This window comes from Crotalus tigris, unplaced genomic scaffold (genome assembly GCF_016545835.1).
Source record: "Crotalus tigris isolate CLP2741 ecotype Arizona unplaced genomic scaffold, ASM1654583v1 scf7180000017765.3138416, whole genome shotgun sequence".
NCBI classification, from domain to species: domain Eukaryota; kingdom Metazoa; phylum Chordata; class Lepidosauria; order Squamata; family Viperidae; genus Crotalus; species Crotalus tigris.
Window position 1 is genome coordinate 1957776 of NW_024096620.1, and position 13558 is coordinate 1971333.

The following is a 13558-nucleotide window of genomic DNA, read 5'->3' on the forward strand; positions in this document are numbered from 1 at the left end:
TTTTGTTTAATATTTAATACTGAATTACACCATTGTATTATTTGTTGTACTGATACTGTATTAAGTTTGATTAGAAATTGATTGCAAATTGCAGTGGCCAAAATGCTGATTAATCAGGGAGTATTATTCAGTTTATGCCAACTGGGTAAATACTCATTTAAAATTATAATGTTTATAACACTTATAGGATTTGTAACCATCTTAGCGGATGGGCTATCTTCTGTACACATTTTGCTCTTGGTCTTTTCCTATTTGCTATATGGTTGACAGGTTCAACCACATAACCACTAAATTTACACTCAACAATATAATAAATTTAATAAATAAAATAAGGCACAGATTGCCTCTAAAAGAAATGAATCAAGTCCTGCTTTCACTTAGTTTTAGTTTGCCTATTTCAATTGATTACAAAGATTTCTGAAGGAAAATTGCTTTGTTTTATTGTTTTGCTGCTAGTTTTGATGTTATATTATGAACCTGGTTTAGGTGGTTTGTTTTTTATATTTATCTTAATGGATTTGGATTGCATGTTATTTGGAATGCATATGTGCAGACTATCAGTCTCTCAGTTTGTGTGTATAAATGTGGAAAAATAGAAAAAGAGATTGAGAGAAAGGACTGTAGGTTCTTGATTTGTTATAATATCTTATGAACTATGTCAACACAGAACTTTGTTACACAATTTTGCTACTTTAAACTACATATTCATTTTATTTGAATAAAAGTCAGTAAAACACTTCCAGCAGGGCTAACAATTGGGTTTTTAGTTTCCACTATGCTGAGAAAGCAGATTCTGTTTCCAAGAAAAAGGATCACTTTGATCCATGAGTGAATTGTGCTTTCTGCTGTGGTCATGGGAACACAGTAAATTAGGCTTTTAAAAAATTGCATGTGAATAAAGCCTGGCTAAAGATTTAATCTTCCATTGTTCTATATAGATATGAACCTTTAAAATCAGTTTGCAGTCAATCTAAAAGGGCTTTCAATGTGATTTCTTAAATTAAAAAAAGCAGCTAAGTTCTATAATTAATTAGGAAAACCACTAGCATTCTATTGTAGATTCTTTGCCTGTTAATTGAACAATTATTATTATTTACTCATCATCTACTCCTGATGAGTAAATCTACTTTAAAATAAATTTTAATTGTACCTTGACATGCCCTCAGAGCAACCTTCTCTAATTTAATAGTGCCTTGAGGCTGCATTGAATTACAGTTCCATTGTCTCTGTTGGGGATTACAGTTCAACATACACAGAGGCAAAGAACTGAGAAAAGTTAGCTTAGAAAATGGATGGCTATCTATAAGAAACTGGCACAATAAAGAAGACTAGATAGATTAGTGCAAGATTATTACCTAGAGCAGTGGTTCTCAACCTGTGGGTCGGGACCCCATTTGGGGTCGAATGACCATTTCACGGGGGTCGCCAAACCATGCTGTCCGCCATTTTTTTCCCTTTTCCCTAGCTGTCCTACTCCCTCTTATTGGTGGCCACACCCACTTGGGGGTCACCACAACATGGAGAACTGTATTATGGGGTCACAGCATTAGAAAGGTTGAGAATCACTGACCTAGAGACTTTGAAATGGTTCTCTTTTTTATAAATGGATGATTGCAGCAAGAACAACTCAAGAGAAGTCAAACCTTAAAATATTAAGATCCAAGGGCAAAAATTTGGATCCAGAAAAATTCAACTCCATTGAAACAGTAATAGTGAACTCATCATAAATACCTTAATCAAAATTGTGCAACTTTTTTGGTTGGGAAGTTCATTTTTCAGCCTCCTAATTTTACAAAACTGATGCCTTAAGTGCTAAATGAAAAAGACCTTAATATTCATTACACAAAGAAATGCATGTCCTGATTTATTTTTCTCTGCAGCAGCCCAATAAAACACTGAAAATTAAAAAAAAATCATGTATTTGATTTATTCTGAACCTTTAATTAAGGCATTTATCTAAGAAAATACATTTTCCTTAAATCAATACAAAAATGAAAATAAAATTCAATTCCATATTTATTAGTACTGCTGATGGAAGAATTCTTTATAAAACACATAAAGGTGTGAAGAGAAAAAAATCACACAAAGGTCTTAACAAATATATCAGTGTTTGGCTCAATGAAATTGAAATGCCCTATGTGTGTGTTGTGTGTAAGAGAGAGACGCATGCCCTGTTGTCAGTGTGCGTGTGCGTGTGTGTGTGTGTGTATCTGCACTGTGTATAAAGAGAGACACTATGACAAACATTATATCCCTTCCAATTCCTTTTCTCAACATTAAACACTAAGTCCAATTGTTTCAGTCTTTTCATAGGATTTTAATCAACTAATTAACTTCAATGTAGATATCACATGACTTCAACTGATTCTGGGAAATTCACAAATGTTAACATAAAAATCTACACAACCCGAAAGAAGATAGGATCTGGTCACAATAAACAAAATAACAAACACACTAGATAACACCTGAATACATTGATGAAGTTGACTACCCTGCAATCATACGTCTTCAGGAAGAGAGACAAGGTCAGAAAATATTAATAACTTATCAAACTTTTCTGAGAGTATTCTATATATAAGAACAAACCTTAAGATTTAACCCTGCCTAGATTAAATCTTACAGTCTTGATTTAAAACAAAAGTTATATTTCTGGAACTTGAAAATGTTTGCGTCTAAAAGTAATTTAGAGAGAGCCATGCAGAATTTTAAAATTTAAAAACATTTTTGTGCCGTACGTTTTGTGGGATTCAAGTTACTTCATAGGACCACAAAAACATTTATCATCACAAATCTGTGAACATTTGATGCCAGAAGTGCCAGTGTTAGATTTACTAGAACAGATTAACATGTTTATTGGACAAAAACCCCTGGAACTACACTAATTGTATCATCCATCTTTCTTTTAACTTGGACAAATGGAATAGATTATTTTAAAAATATTTACTTTAAAATTTAGAATCTCAAAATAATAAATGAACTAAATCCAGACTGATTTTGAAGGTACATAACAGTTCAGTTTGGACTCTTGATTAAAGTGCAACTGGAACATAGAAAGTGATATAAGGTGAGAAAATGAATGTAGTCTCATACACATTTAGTTATACTTTCATAACTCCCTTTTTACAACTGTGTAATCTCTTAATTAAGGATAGAATTGGGGTGACTGGAAGGAGCTGAGTGTTTACTAGCTGCATGCCCTTCCTGATACCATGCAGAATTTGAAGGCTATTTTTTCTTTGCACCATAGGAGAGAAACATCTGTGCTACCTAAGATTGAACTCTCAACCTTCCAAACGGGAGGCAAGCATCTTCACCACTAGACAGCCAAGCCACTCGTTTAGTTAGACCTTCATCATGGCAGATATTTCTGATTGTTGGAATATTTCATAACTTTGACAAAACGTTGAAGGAAAGGAGAACTTGTCCTCTATGATTGTTGTGTGTTCCGTGGGAACACACAACAGTCATATACTGCTGATCTTCATCCTAGTTTTCATTGTGAAATGCAAATGTAGCACTGCTAGCCACAGGGGAACGGGAACAAGCACCAGAATCTGATGCTGATGAGGATGTTCTCATACATATGGGCAGAAATGATTCTGTAATGTAATGAAGAGGTCACCAACCTTTTCATGCTGGCGCCCAGAGGGAAAGGGAGCAGCTGTAAAATTTGCAGGGCCATGTACACCTGCACAAAACTAGCAGCCCATTTGTGGATGTGTACAGGTGCTAGCCCCGACTGCTAGCACCACGTGCATGCATGAACAGGCCACGCAACCCACATAGCGCTAGCAGCACATGCATGCGCTAGTCACCACCTCTGCTAGCATTGAGTGTATGCGCAAACAGGTCTGTGGGCTCTAGCGCGAGTGGAGGTGAATGCACACTCTGGCCAGACTGTCCCACGGTCCGATAGCCGGTAGGCCATGGCCTGCAGTAGGCTGCGTAACATAGGTTAGGGACCCCTGAGGTAATATATATTATATTGTAATGTATATGGGCCCAACTTCCTGTCTGTAGGATATTGGTATAAGAGATTATGAAGCAGATTCAGGCATTTGGGAACTAATCAAGTTATTTTGAATATTTAAACTACTATTTTTAAAGCATATTTTGCAGCCCATATCAGCTTCTATTTTAACTTTTTTTTCAGCATTTGCATTTCTTTTTTGCACTTAAATTACCTGTTAAGTATGATTTTGCAGTATTTAACAAGAATTAATAGCATTACAAAGAGAGGGGGGGAAAGCACATCACAATGTACATTTATGTACATAAATTTCTTTCAGACAACTTGGCATGACTGCAAGAAAACTTATGTTTCATCTTCAAACAGAAAATACTGAATACTTTTCTATATAAAGTTTAATCAAAACTCAGTCACTACAGGTAATCCTTGACAATTGAGCTCAACATTTCTGTTGCTAAGTGAGACAGTTGTTAAGTGAGTTTTGTTCCATTTTACAACCTCTTAAGACAGTTGTTAAGTGAGTCACTGCAGTTTTTAACTTAATAACATGGTTATTAAGTGACTCCGGCTTTTCCATTGACTTTGCTTGTCAGAAGGCCGCAAAAGGTTGACCCTGGGATATTGCAACCCTACAACCATCATAAATATGAATCAATTGCCAAGCAACTGAATTTTGATCACATGACTGGGGGATGCTGCAATGGCCATAAGTGTGAAAAATGGTCATAAGTCACTTGTTTCAGGGCTGTTGTTACTTGAAACAGTCACTAAGTGAACTGTTGTAAGATGAGGACCACCATATTGCCTGGACAGTAAAAGTCGAGCAAAATAACAAGTGATGTTTGTCATAGTAATGTACTCACCTTTCTTTCAAGACTATCTTCTCCATCTGTGGAGCTGATGCTGTCACAAAATCTTGTTCTGGTTGGTGACCTTTTGTTTTTCACTGAAAGCTGCAAACGAGTTTTCAGAGCTTTAGAATCCAATCTTTCTGTTTCAGGGACTGCTTCATTGAAATCTTTTGGGGAAAAAACAACAACATTCAACTGTCTCAATACTCAGGGATATCCTACATGTTAGGATGTTTAGAATAAACTATATTTCAGTGATCAAATATAGAGAAAGTAATTTGTCTTTGCACACTGTCATCAAGGTGAATTGATCATTGGTCACATGGTAATTAAAACTGTATTAGAAAATGTTGGGACATCCTGATGGTTTGTTAAAAGCTAAAGAATAAGTTTTTATTTAAAAATTAACATATGCTAAGTCCTCAGGGGTAGAAATGTAGCTAAGCTAGGTATTTTTCCAGTGAAATGTTGTTTAGATGAGTGTATTTCAGAGTGGAATTGATTATTTATATTCTAAGAAATGTAAACCACTCTAGATGCTAGGGCCTCTCCTCCTATTGTTCTTATAATCCATTAAATTATTTTTTATCTATTTAGATTGATCTAGTGGTTATACACTAGGCTAGAAACTGGGAGATTGTAAATCCCATCTTAGCCATGAAAGCCAGCTGGGTGACTTTGGGTCAGTCATAGTATCTCTCAACCCTATCCATCTGAAAGGGCTGTTGTCAGGAAAATAGGAGGATGTTATTTTGGATATGTCTGTTGCCTTGAATTATTTGTAAAAATAATAATGGTGGGATAAAATAAATAAAATTAAAGAAAGGTTGCAACTAATAAGTTAGCTTCCCATTTCAACTCCAATTTGTACTGGAAGTACCAAATGAGAGCTTTTCTTCCAGAGAGAATTTGAATTTGGATTAAATTGGGATTCAAATTGGGATTAAATGTTAAATGCCCAGATTCCACCTTTTTTCTATGTATCATTTATACAGTTGCTCATTATATTATAGGATAATTTTATTTTGGTTTCTCCTGGGGAACAGTAAAAAACAAGGAAAATATAGTTAATATAGTTTGAGCATATCAGTAATATCCACATTTCTCCCAAAGCTAAATGTATGTGGATAGTGAGTATTTGTATATTGGGAAATTCTGCGTCCTTGAGCAGCAGGCATGTAGGTGCCAGAAAACTCAAAATCAAAGACTATCTTGCAAGAAAACTTTTAATTAGCCTCTTTTGAAGAAAGGGTGATTACAGCCCAGCAGGTACAGTATTTTTCTTCACTTCATTTATTCAAGGAATCCAGGAGTTAACTTTTATGAAAGGTATCTTTTATATCATTTTCACCTTCTCGCTAAACTCCCAAGCCTTATTAACAGAATTAGCAAATGTAGGTATCAATAAACATGCAATGATAACCACATGACTAGTTATTTTAACGACTAGAAAAATCAGCAAAGCGAAAGGAACTACTTTGGTTTGAAGGTTGGTTATTGTGTTGGGTAACCCCATTCATCTTTGGAGTTGTTCTCCATTTAGCACATGAATAAACACAGAATAGAAGTGATAAAAATAAACTTTTTAAAGTGACAGCAAAAAAAGCATCCTCTCATGTTTTCCTGCAATATTGTGTTTTCTTTCTTTCTTTCTTTCTTTCTTTCTTTCTTTCTTTCTTTCTTTCTTTCTTTCTCTTGTGTTCTTCGCTTTCCTTTCTCTTCCTTACTAGTGCTGAAATTCTAAAAATATATTTAGCTGAAGAATTAAAACAGGGGGATTCTATAAAAAATAAATACGGAATAATTTTCAAGCACACAGCATATATAGAATTATTTTTCTCACAGCAATAGATAATATAACCACCTCTATGTTCTGTGTGCATCTTGCTCCCTTCCTTGCAATTTTTTGTTAATTTTAAGTAATTTTTGATGTTAGTATTTATTATTTTATTATTTAATATTTTATCTTGTTTTATTTGGTTGCAAGCCTGGCAGTATTTTTATTTTATTTTATGATAGATAGGTAGGTAAGTAGGTAGATAGGTAAGTAGGTAGGTAGTAGAGATAGACAGACACATAGAAACATAGATGCATAACTAGATACCTAAATACCTAGACAGGCAGAGGGATAGGCAAGCAGGCAGGCAGGCAAAAAAAAAAAAAAAAAAAAAAAAAAAAAGCAAGGGAAGACATAGCCTAGCTCCAAGGATCTTAGAGGAGTGGCATGGGAGATCTATAAGATTCAGATTTTGAGGAGGGCATCAACTTGTCTCTTCTATTCTATGGATTCCTCTCCCTATTCTGGAATTAATGTTTCAGATTTCTAGAGCAGAATTGGGAGGTAGAGTAGAAGTACCAAAAACACACATTTTTTCCCCACGTTCATTTTGAAATGCTCAACAAATATGTCATATCCATGGAGGGAACTGTGGACATTAGAACGGTGAATGATTTCAAGATATGTAATATGTAATTTGTGCTCACCATCCACATTTTGCTTTTGATTATTTGAGACCCTGGAATACTTTCCATCAAGTTTTAAATTATTTTGATTCTTTTTTTTTCTCTCAAGTTATTTTATAAACTCGCTACTCCTCAGGTCTGGATGAAGAATACTTTTTGAATGTATACATGCATTTATATGCATTTTAATGTATTTATGTAAATATATGAAATCAAAAACCATGAGTTTAATTTTCTTCACTTCTGTTTGTGGTGGAATCAATGACTGAAAGCAAGAAGGCTCCAGTAGGGGGATTAATAAATATCTCAACTTGGAGTGAGGAAGTGAATGAGATCAAATACTTAGGACTATATCAAGTGTTTCTCAAGGGAAGGCAGACAGTAAAATTCTTGTGAACTGATAAATGTAAAGAAATCACTTGACCTAAACATTGGAGCTGTTTTGATTGCTTTTGCACCTGACATTGATGCAACTACTGTATAAGTCAAATAGGAATACTTTTATTCTCATCAAACCTTCTCCTTAAGATGTGTCATAAAATACACCTCAGTTCAACCAGGACTGGCTGAAAGTTTTGGTATCTGCCAAATGTTTCCTTCTTTCATCCCATCTAAAAAAACCATGGACTGAATCTTTTTTAATATGGGATGGAGGATTAGATCCTCCAGAATACTTGGGAGGAACCAGCAAAAAGACTATTAGCACGCAAAAGCAAGACATGTTTGGGAGTTAGTAAGAGAGCTACTAATTGTTTTACTACCCAAAGCAAGTACTTCACAGGGTTTAATGATGACACCAGGCTTAGCAGAGCAGAAGTTCAGAGAGGCTAACTGGAGATGAAAAGTATTGTTTTTTTTCCCCCCATTAACTGATGTACTCAGTGTTCTTCATAGGTTTCAATCACACAAGCACAAAACAGTCTTGATACAGAGTATGCCCAATAAAATAAAATAACTGTTTTATTTATGATTAATAACTAAACTCATATCTATAAACTGGTATGAAAAACTACAGAATTTTCATAGTAGATGTTACTTTGAAGACAGATTTTTTTAAAGATTCATTTTGATAAGTAAATCAGAATTATTATATCCAGAATATGAGTACAACAGTCTTCCGCAATAGGTGCTATAAAAATGTGAAAGAATTATTGTATTTTCCAGCTTATAAGACGACTTTCTAAAGCGCGGAAATCGGCGCCGAAGTCGGGGGTTGTCTTATACGCCGGAAGATACGGTACCGAAAATCATAATTAAAATATCTGTTATAATGCTATACTGGAAAATATAATAGCATTTAGGAGAGACTTGACATCAATAAGATAATTTTAATCTTGTTTTACAATGTGCCTTTAAAGATAATTTATGCTGGCCATTCTTTATTTTCCAATTAAAAAAAATTTTAAAAATACATTTATGAATCAAAGCAATAATAGGAACATAACTGAATAGTTCAACTTTAGCCTTTATTGGTATGGGTACATTGCTATACTGTAATTCAGGCTAACATTTTATATTTAAGGTAAGGCATAAGCAGGTAGCAGTGCTTATATGAACTTAATTGCCTTCAGAAGTTAGGTAGCTTATGTCCTATTTAATACTTGGATGGGGAACCACTTGGAAAATCAAGGCCCAATGATAAAAAGGCAATGAAAACTTCTTGCATAAGGCTGACAAGAAAATTATTTGGATAGAGTTATCAAGACTCAAGCATAAATCAACTGTATCTTTATTTTTAGCTACATAGAATAAGACACGGTTCCAGTGTCCTATCACTATTATATTTTTGAAGGAATATTTTGCCAAGGAGCATTTTCACTCTGTTTGCTTATAAAATTGAAGAGCAAAGCAAATATGCATGTGTCCTCATTTAACCAATGAAAAGTGAGTGTAAATTTGCTAATTCAAATACTATATTATAAACTGACAAGTTTAATGGAAGATGAAATTAAATCTAAATTTACTCTGATTTACTGAACAAGGCAAGCATGTAGAAGCATCAGATCAATGCAACTAAAATGTAAATGATTTAATTGAACCCATCTTCTGTATCTTACTTAATTACTTAGTTAAGTACTCAATTACTTAATTACTTACTTAACTATTTACTTAAGTCTGACATAGCCAACCTATATGAGTGTGTTTATAGAATCAAATTTAAAAGAATCCCCTATGTAACAAATGATCAATCCTATACTTTCCAAGATGTAGACATGTTATTTAGCATTAGACAATTCCTTTTTCCCTGAAGTAAAAATCAAAACTTATTTTAATGAACATCTTATTTTGTTTCTAACCTTAGACAGATTAGAGGACAATATTTTTATCTATATGGAAAGAAGTGCCAATTGGCCATTCCAGTAGAAATCTTTATCAAACCTGTTTCTTCTGGACAAAAGAGGAATTATATACTTTTAATTTTTATACATTGAAAGAAGTTGTTCTTGCAATAACTGCCTTTTACCTTAGCTATATCATGGTATGACTCAGGAAGTCCACAGAATTAGGCATTATTGAAAAAAAGCTCTTGCTTGTATGCAGTTCTTTCCTAAAAAGCATTTCATACTTTTGGTGATGTGTAGTTGTAGCTAAATTTCAGCGTTCTGTATACTGGCAATATGGTTAATATATTAAAAGTCTGATCCTATGCATTTGATAATAACTCTTCACAACATTTCATCACATAAAGATCAGGATGTTTGATTTCAAAATATTGGTTAGCATAACGGTGTCAACTTTCTACAATATTGATTCCTGAAATGGAAACCAACTTTCTGATCAGGAAATAGTAAAAAGTCAGAAATCATGTCTACACACACATATATTTAACCAGTATGTGAGTGGGTATAACAAAACATGACTTCAGAAGTTGTACAGGCTATGAAGTACGTATACAAATTTGCGACAACCAAATGGAATGGATCTACAACTACGTATGTTTTCACATTATTTTTTTTGCAGCCCTACTTTATGTGTATTATGGGATAAGGACATGATCCCATAATTAAATATCCATTTACACATTTATAACACTAGTGGAAAGCAAGGAAAGTTATAACAGACAGGAGAGTTATTACATCAGCTGTCACAATGGACATACTTCTACATTGAACATTAGATCATGCGCTCCAGAAAAAAACTTACCAAACACATCATTAGGATCAACCCCCTTTATAGCTCCTTCTGCAAACATGCACAGGAGATCTATTAATCAATGGCATATTATACCCTATCTTAAAAATATTACAAATATCTTCTAAAACAGTGGTTCTCAACCTTTTTAATGCCGTGACCCCCAACTGGTCGTAAGTCGAGGACTACTCAACCGGTCATAAGTCAAAGACTACTCAACTGGTGCAGCACCATTTGCAGAATGGGACTTTTGGCGGCTCAGCAGGGCAGAGACAACCTGGACAATTCCTATTGGCTTTTGAAAGCCAATAGAATTAGACTCTATTCAAGAGAGTCTATTCTATTGGCTTTCAAAAGCCAATAGAATAAAAGGGAGTAGCACAGCTAAGGAAAAGGGGGGGAAAAATGGCGGACTGCGTTGTTTGGCGACCCCCGTGAAATGGTCGTTCAACCCCAAATGGGGTCCCGACCCACAGGTTGAGAACCACTGTTCTAAAAGGAGATTTTTTTAAAAGCTAATATAGACAATGACAATCAGAAAACCTATTTCTTATCTGAAACACATTAGCAAGAAGCTGCTTTATTGCAGAATCATTTGTTTTATGTAAATGAAAAGGTGCTTTCTCTAAAATTATTACCAGTCTGACAAAGAGTTATATAAGTATCAACCATATAAATGGGACAGAACTTCAGAAATCGTGGATACTCCATCACTGGAGGTTTTTAAGAAGAGAGAGATTGGATAGTCACTGGTATAGGTTCTCCTGCTTGAGTGGGGAGAAGACTCCAAGGTCCCTTCCAGCTCTATTCTATTCAAACTTATACAACCTAAAATTCACGTGTGTATGGGACTACAAACAAATCTTTAGATTATAGATTTAATTCTGCATTTTCCAGAATTTTCAGCTGTATCTATTTTCTTTCCTTTCTGAGTCTGATTCTGCCAATTTTAAAATCAAATACACCTATACATGGATTTGTAAATAAATTAACAAAGAAGCACTTCCCAACACTGTATATAGTCATACTTCTCTTCCATCTGTTTCTACACTGTGCTACACAAAGTATGCTAATATCCCCCTGGTCTTCTGCAGCTGGCCATTATATGAGAAATGTTTTTTATTTATTTAAAACATTTATATAGTTGCCTATCTTGAACCAAATTCTGGGCAGTTCACAACCCAGAATTTTCAACATAATGGATAGAGAAATTCATTGTCAAGATATGTATGGCTCCTTGCCCAAATACAGATGTCCACCCTGCTCTGAATACATAAACATACAGGTGTTTATACTGTTGCACAATCTTTGGTTTATTTTTTACAGATACAGAAGTCACTGCATTTTTCACCTTGAAATAAGAGTAAATGTAAAACAAATGTAATATATATGAGTGTGCAAACTCTGTTAATTTTTTTCATTAACATAATACAGAAAACAAATCAGATACAAATCAAACAAAAAATGCAATTATACATCTTACAGGTATTTTTATATAATATTATTTGAGATGTTCAGCACATCATTTATTACATTCTGAAAATAAGAACAACTCCATAATTGCATCATACATTAGTAACAAGATCATCATCTGAGTCATATTCAAACAAACCTTGATCTAAGGCATCAAGCGTTTCTGCTGTATCTTCTTTTGAAGATTCTCCAACAGAGCTTTGTTGTTCAAAGATATTGTTGTTATTATTCATTTGGCTTTCGTTTTGCTTCAGTAGCTCGAACACTTCTGCTTCCAGTTTTCTAATCTAAGAATAATATAGGCAACCATTACAAAATGATTTGTGATATTTCCTTTTCTTGAGACAAGTTAATAAAACATCTATCAGAACATGAGGTTTGCTTCAAGTCCCTGTTTTAATCAGGGATAAATAATCTCCACATCTTATAGTACCACAATGTTTATTTATTTATAATCTGCCCTTCTTTGTATCAAAATTGTAACAAAGAAATTAATAATGCCTCCAAAATAAATAAAAGTCACAAAGTTTCTTACCCGAGCTTGTAAATGCTGAACTTCTAGAAAATGAGCTTTTTCCAGATCTTCAATTTTTTTCTTGTCATCATCATGGTACTTCATAAACTCAAGTTCTCTTTGGGGAAAAACATATATGCTGGTTAGAGAAATCTCTGGATTGTGATAAATATTGAATCAATTTGCTGAGGCAATGTACTTATGTAATTTCTCAGAGAATGTCTGTTGATAAGAGGTTTAATACTAATCTTATAATCATGGAATAATAAAAGGTGGAAAGGTATTTGTTTACTGAATACACTGAAATAACATTTCAGCTTATCCTTTATGAAAAATGGTTTATTAATACTATTAGAAAAAAAAAGGAAAATCCATGTTATTAAAAGTATGTCATATAGTTTGCTCCACAGACAGGAAAGCTGTGATATATAGGCATTAAATTTTTAGTTAGTGTTGCTTATTTTGAACATATTTAAAATATTTCAAAAGCTATATGTCAATCAGTTTGGTCTACTGAATAAATTTGTAATTTTAGCTTAAATGGACATACACATTTTGGAAGGCTTTAAGCATATAGGCATTTTTTGGGTAAATCATATTTGGAGGCTTATAGCACAATCTGTTCTTCATTTTAAAATCTCTTAACTGCAATCTTACATATTTTATCTGGTGAAATGTCTCACTGAACAATTTATATCCAGTCTTTTTTTCTAGAAGCTTAAAGTCAACCAGATAATTTGTGGCTGAGCAGAGATCTAAATTAATTATTCCCTCAATCAGTTGGATGACTACTTTACATTGGTTCTCTGCTTGTCCTCACAGTCTGGGAATTGGTTCTTGACTAAGCACAATGATGTTGCTTACTTTTCTTGAAAGTCCTTGATTAGTTTTTTAGCTTTGTTATATTTCTTCTCCAAGGCCTGATATTGTTCCTGTGAGTCCTTCAGATGCTCATTTACATTATGACACAGACTTTGTGCTTCAACCCAATAACCCTCTATTTTCGCCATCCTTTCCTTGTTTTCCCTAATGCTCTGGTGAAGTATGTTCCTTTCCATCTGCCACCTTACTTTCTCATTTTCGGCAATCTGCAGCTGGAGAAAATGTAAGTTACAAGTTTATGCATTCAGATTAATTGACTGGAAAAAAGGTTGG

At 34.0% G+C, this 13558-nt stretch overlaps 1 protein-coding gene across 8 annotated transcripts in view; it reads right to left on the bottom strand.

Annotated features, from left to right (window-relative positions):
- The window catches only part of PPP1R9A (protein phosphatase 1 regulatory subunit 9A), a 171441-nt gene that overhangs the window by 23735 nt on the left and 134148 nt on the right, over nucleotides 1–13558 (bottom strand). For all 8 annotated transcript variants that reach the window (XR_005556460.1, XM_039341476.1, XM_039341477.1 and 5 more), the window contains exons 10-13: nucleotides 13268–13497; nucleotides 12425–12521; nucleotides 12029–12176; nucleotides 4834–4988 (exon numbers count right to left, since the gene is read on the bottom strand). Coding sequence is in view for 7 of the 8 variants with exons in the window: in XM_039341476.1 (XP_039197410.1) it covers nucleotides 4834–4988; nucleotides 12029–12176; nucleotides 12425–12521; nucleotides 13268–13497 (630 nt within the window). In the remaining variant the exon portion in view is untranslated. The remainder of the gene's footprint in view (nucleotides 1–4833; nucleotides 4989–12028; nucleotides 12177–12424; nucleotides 12522–13267; nucleotides 13498–13558) is intronic.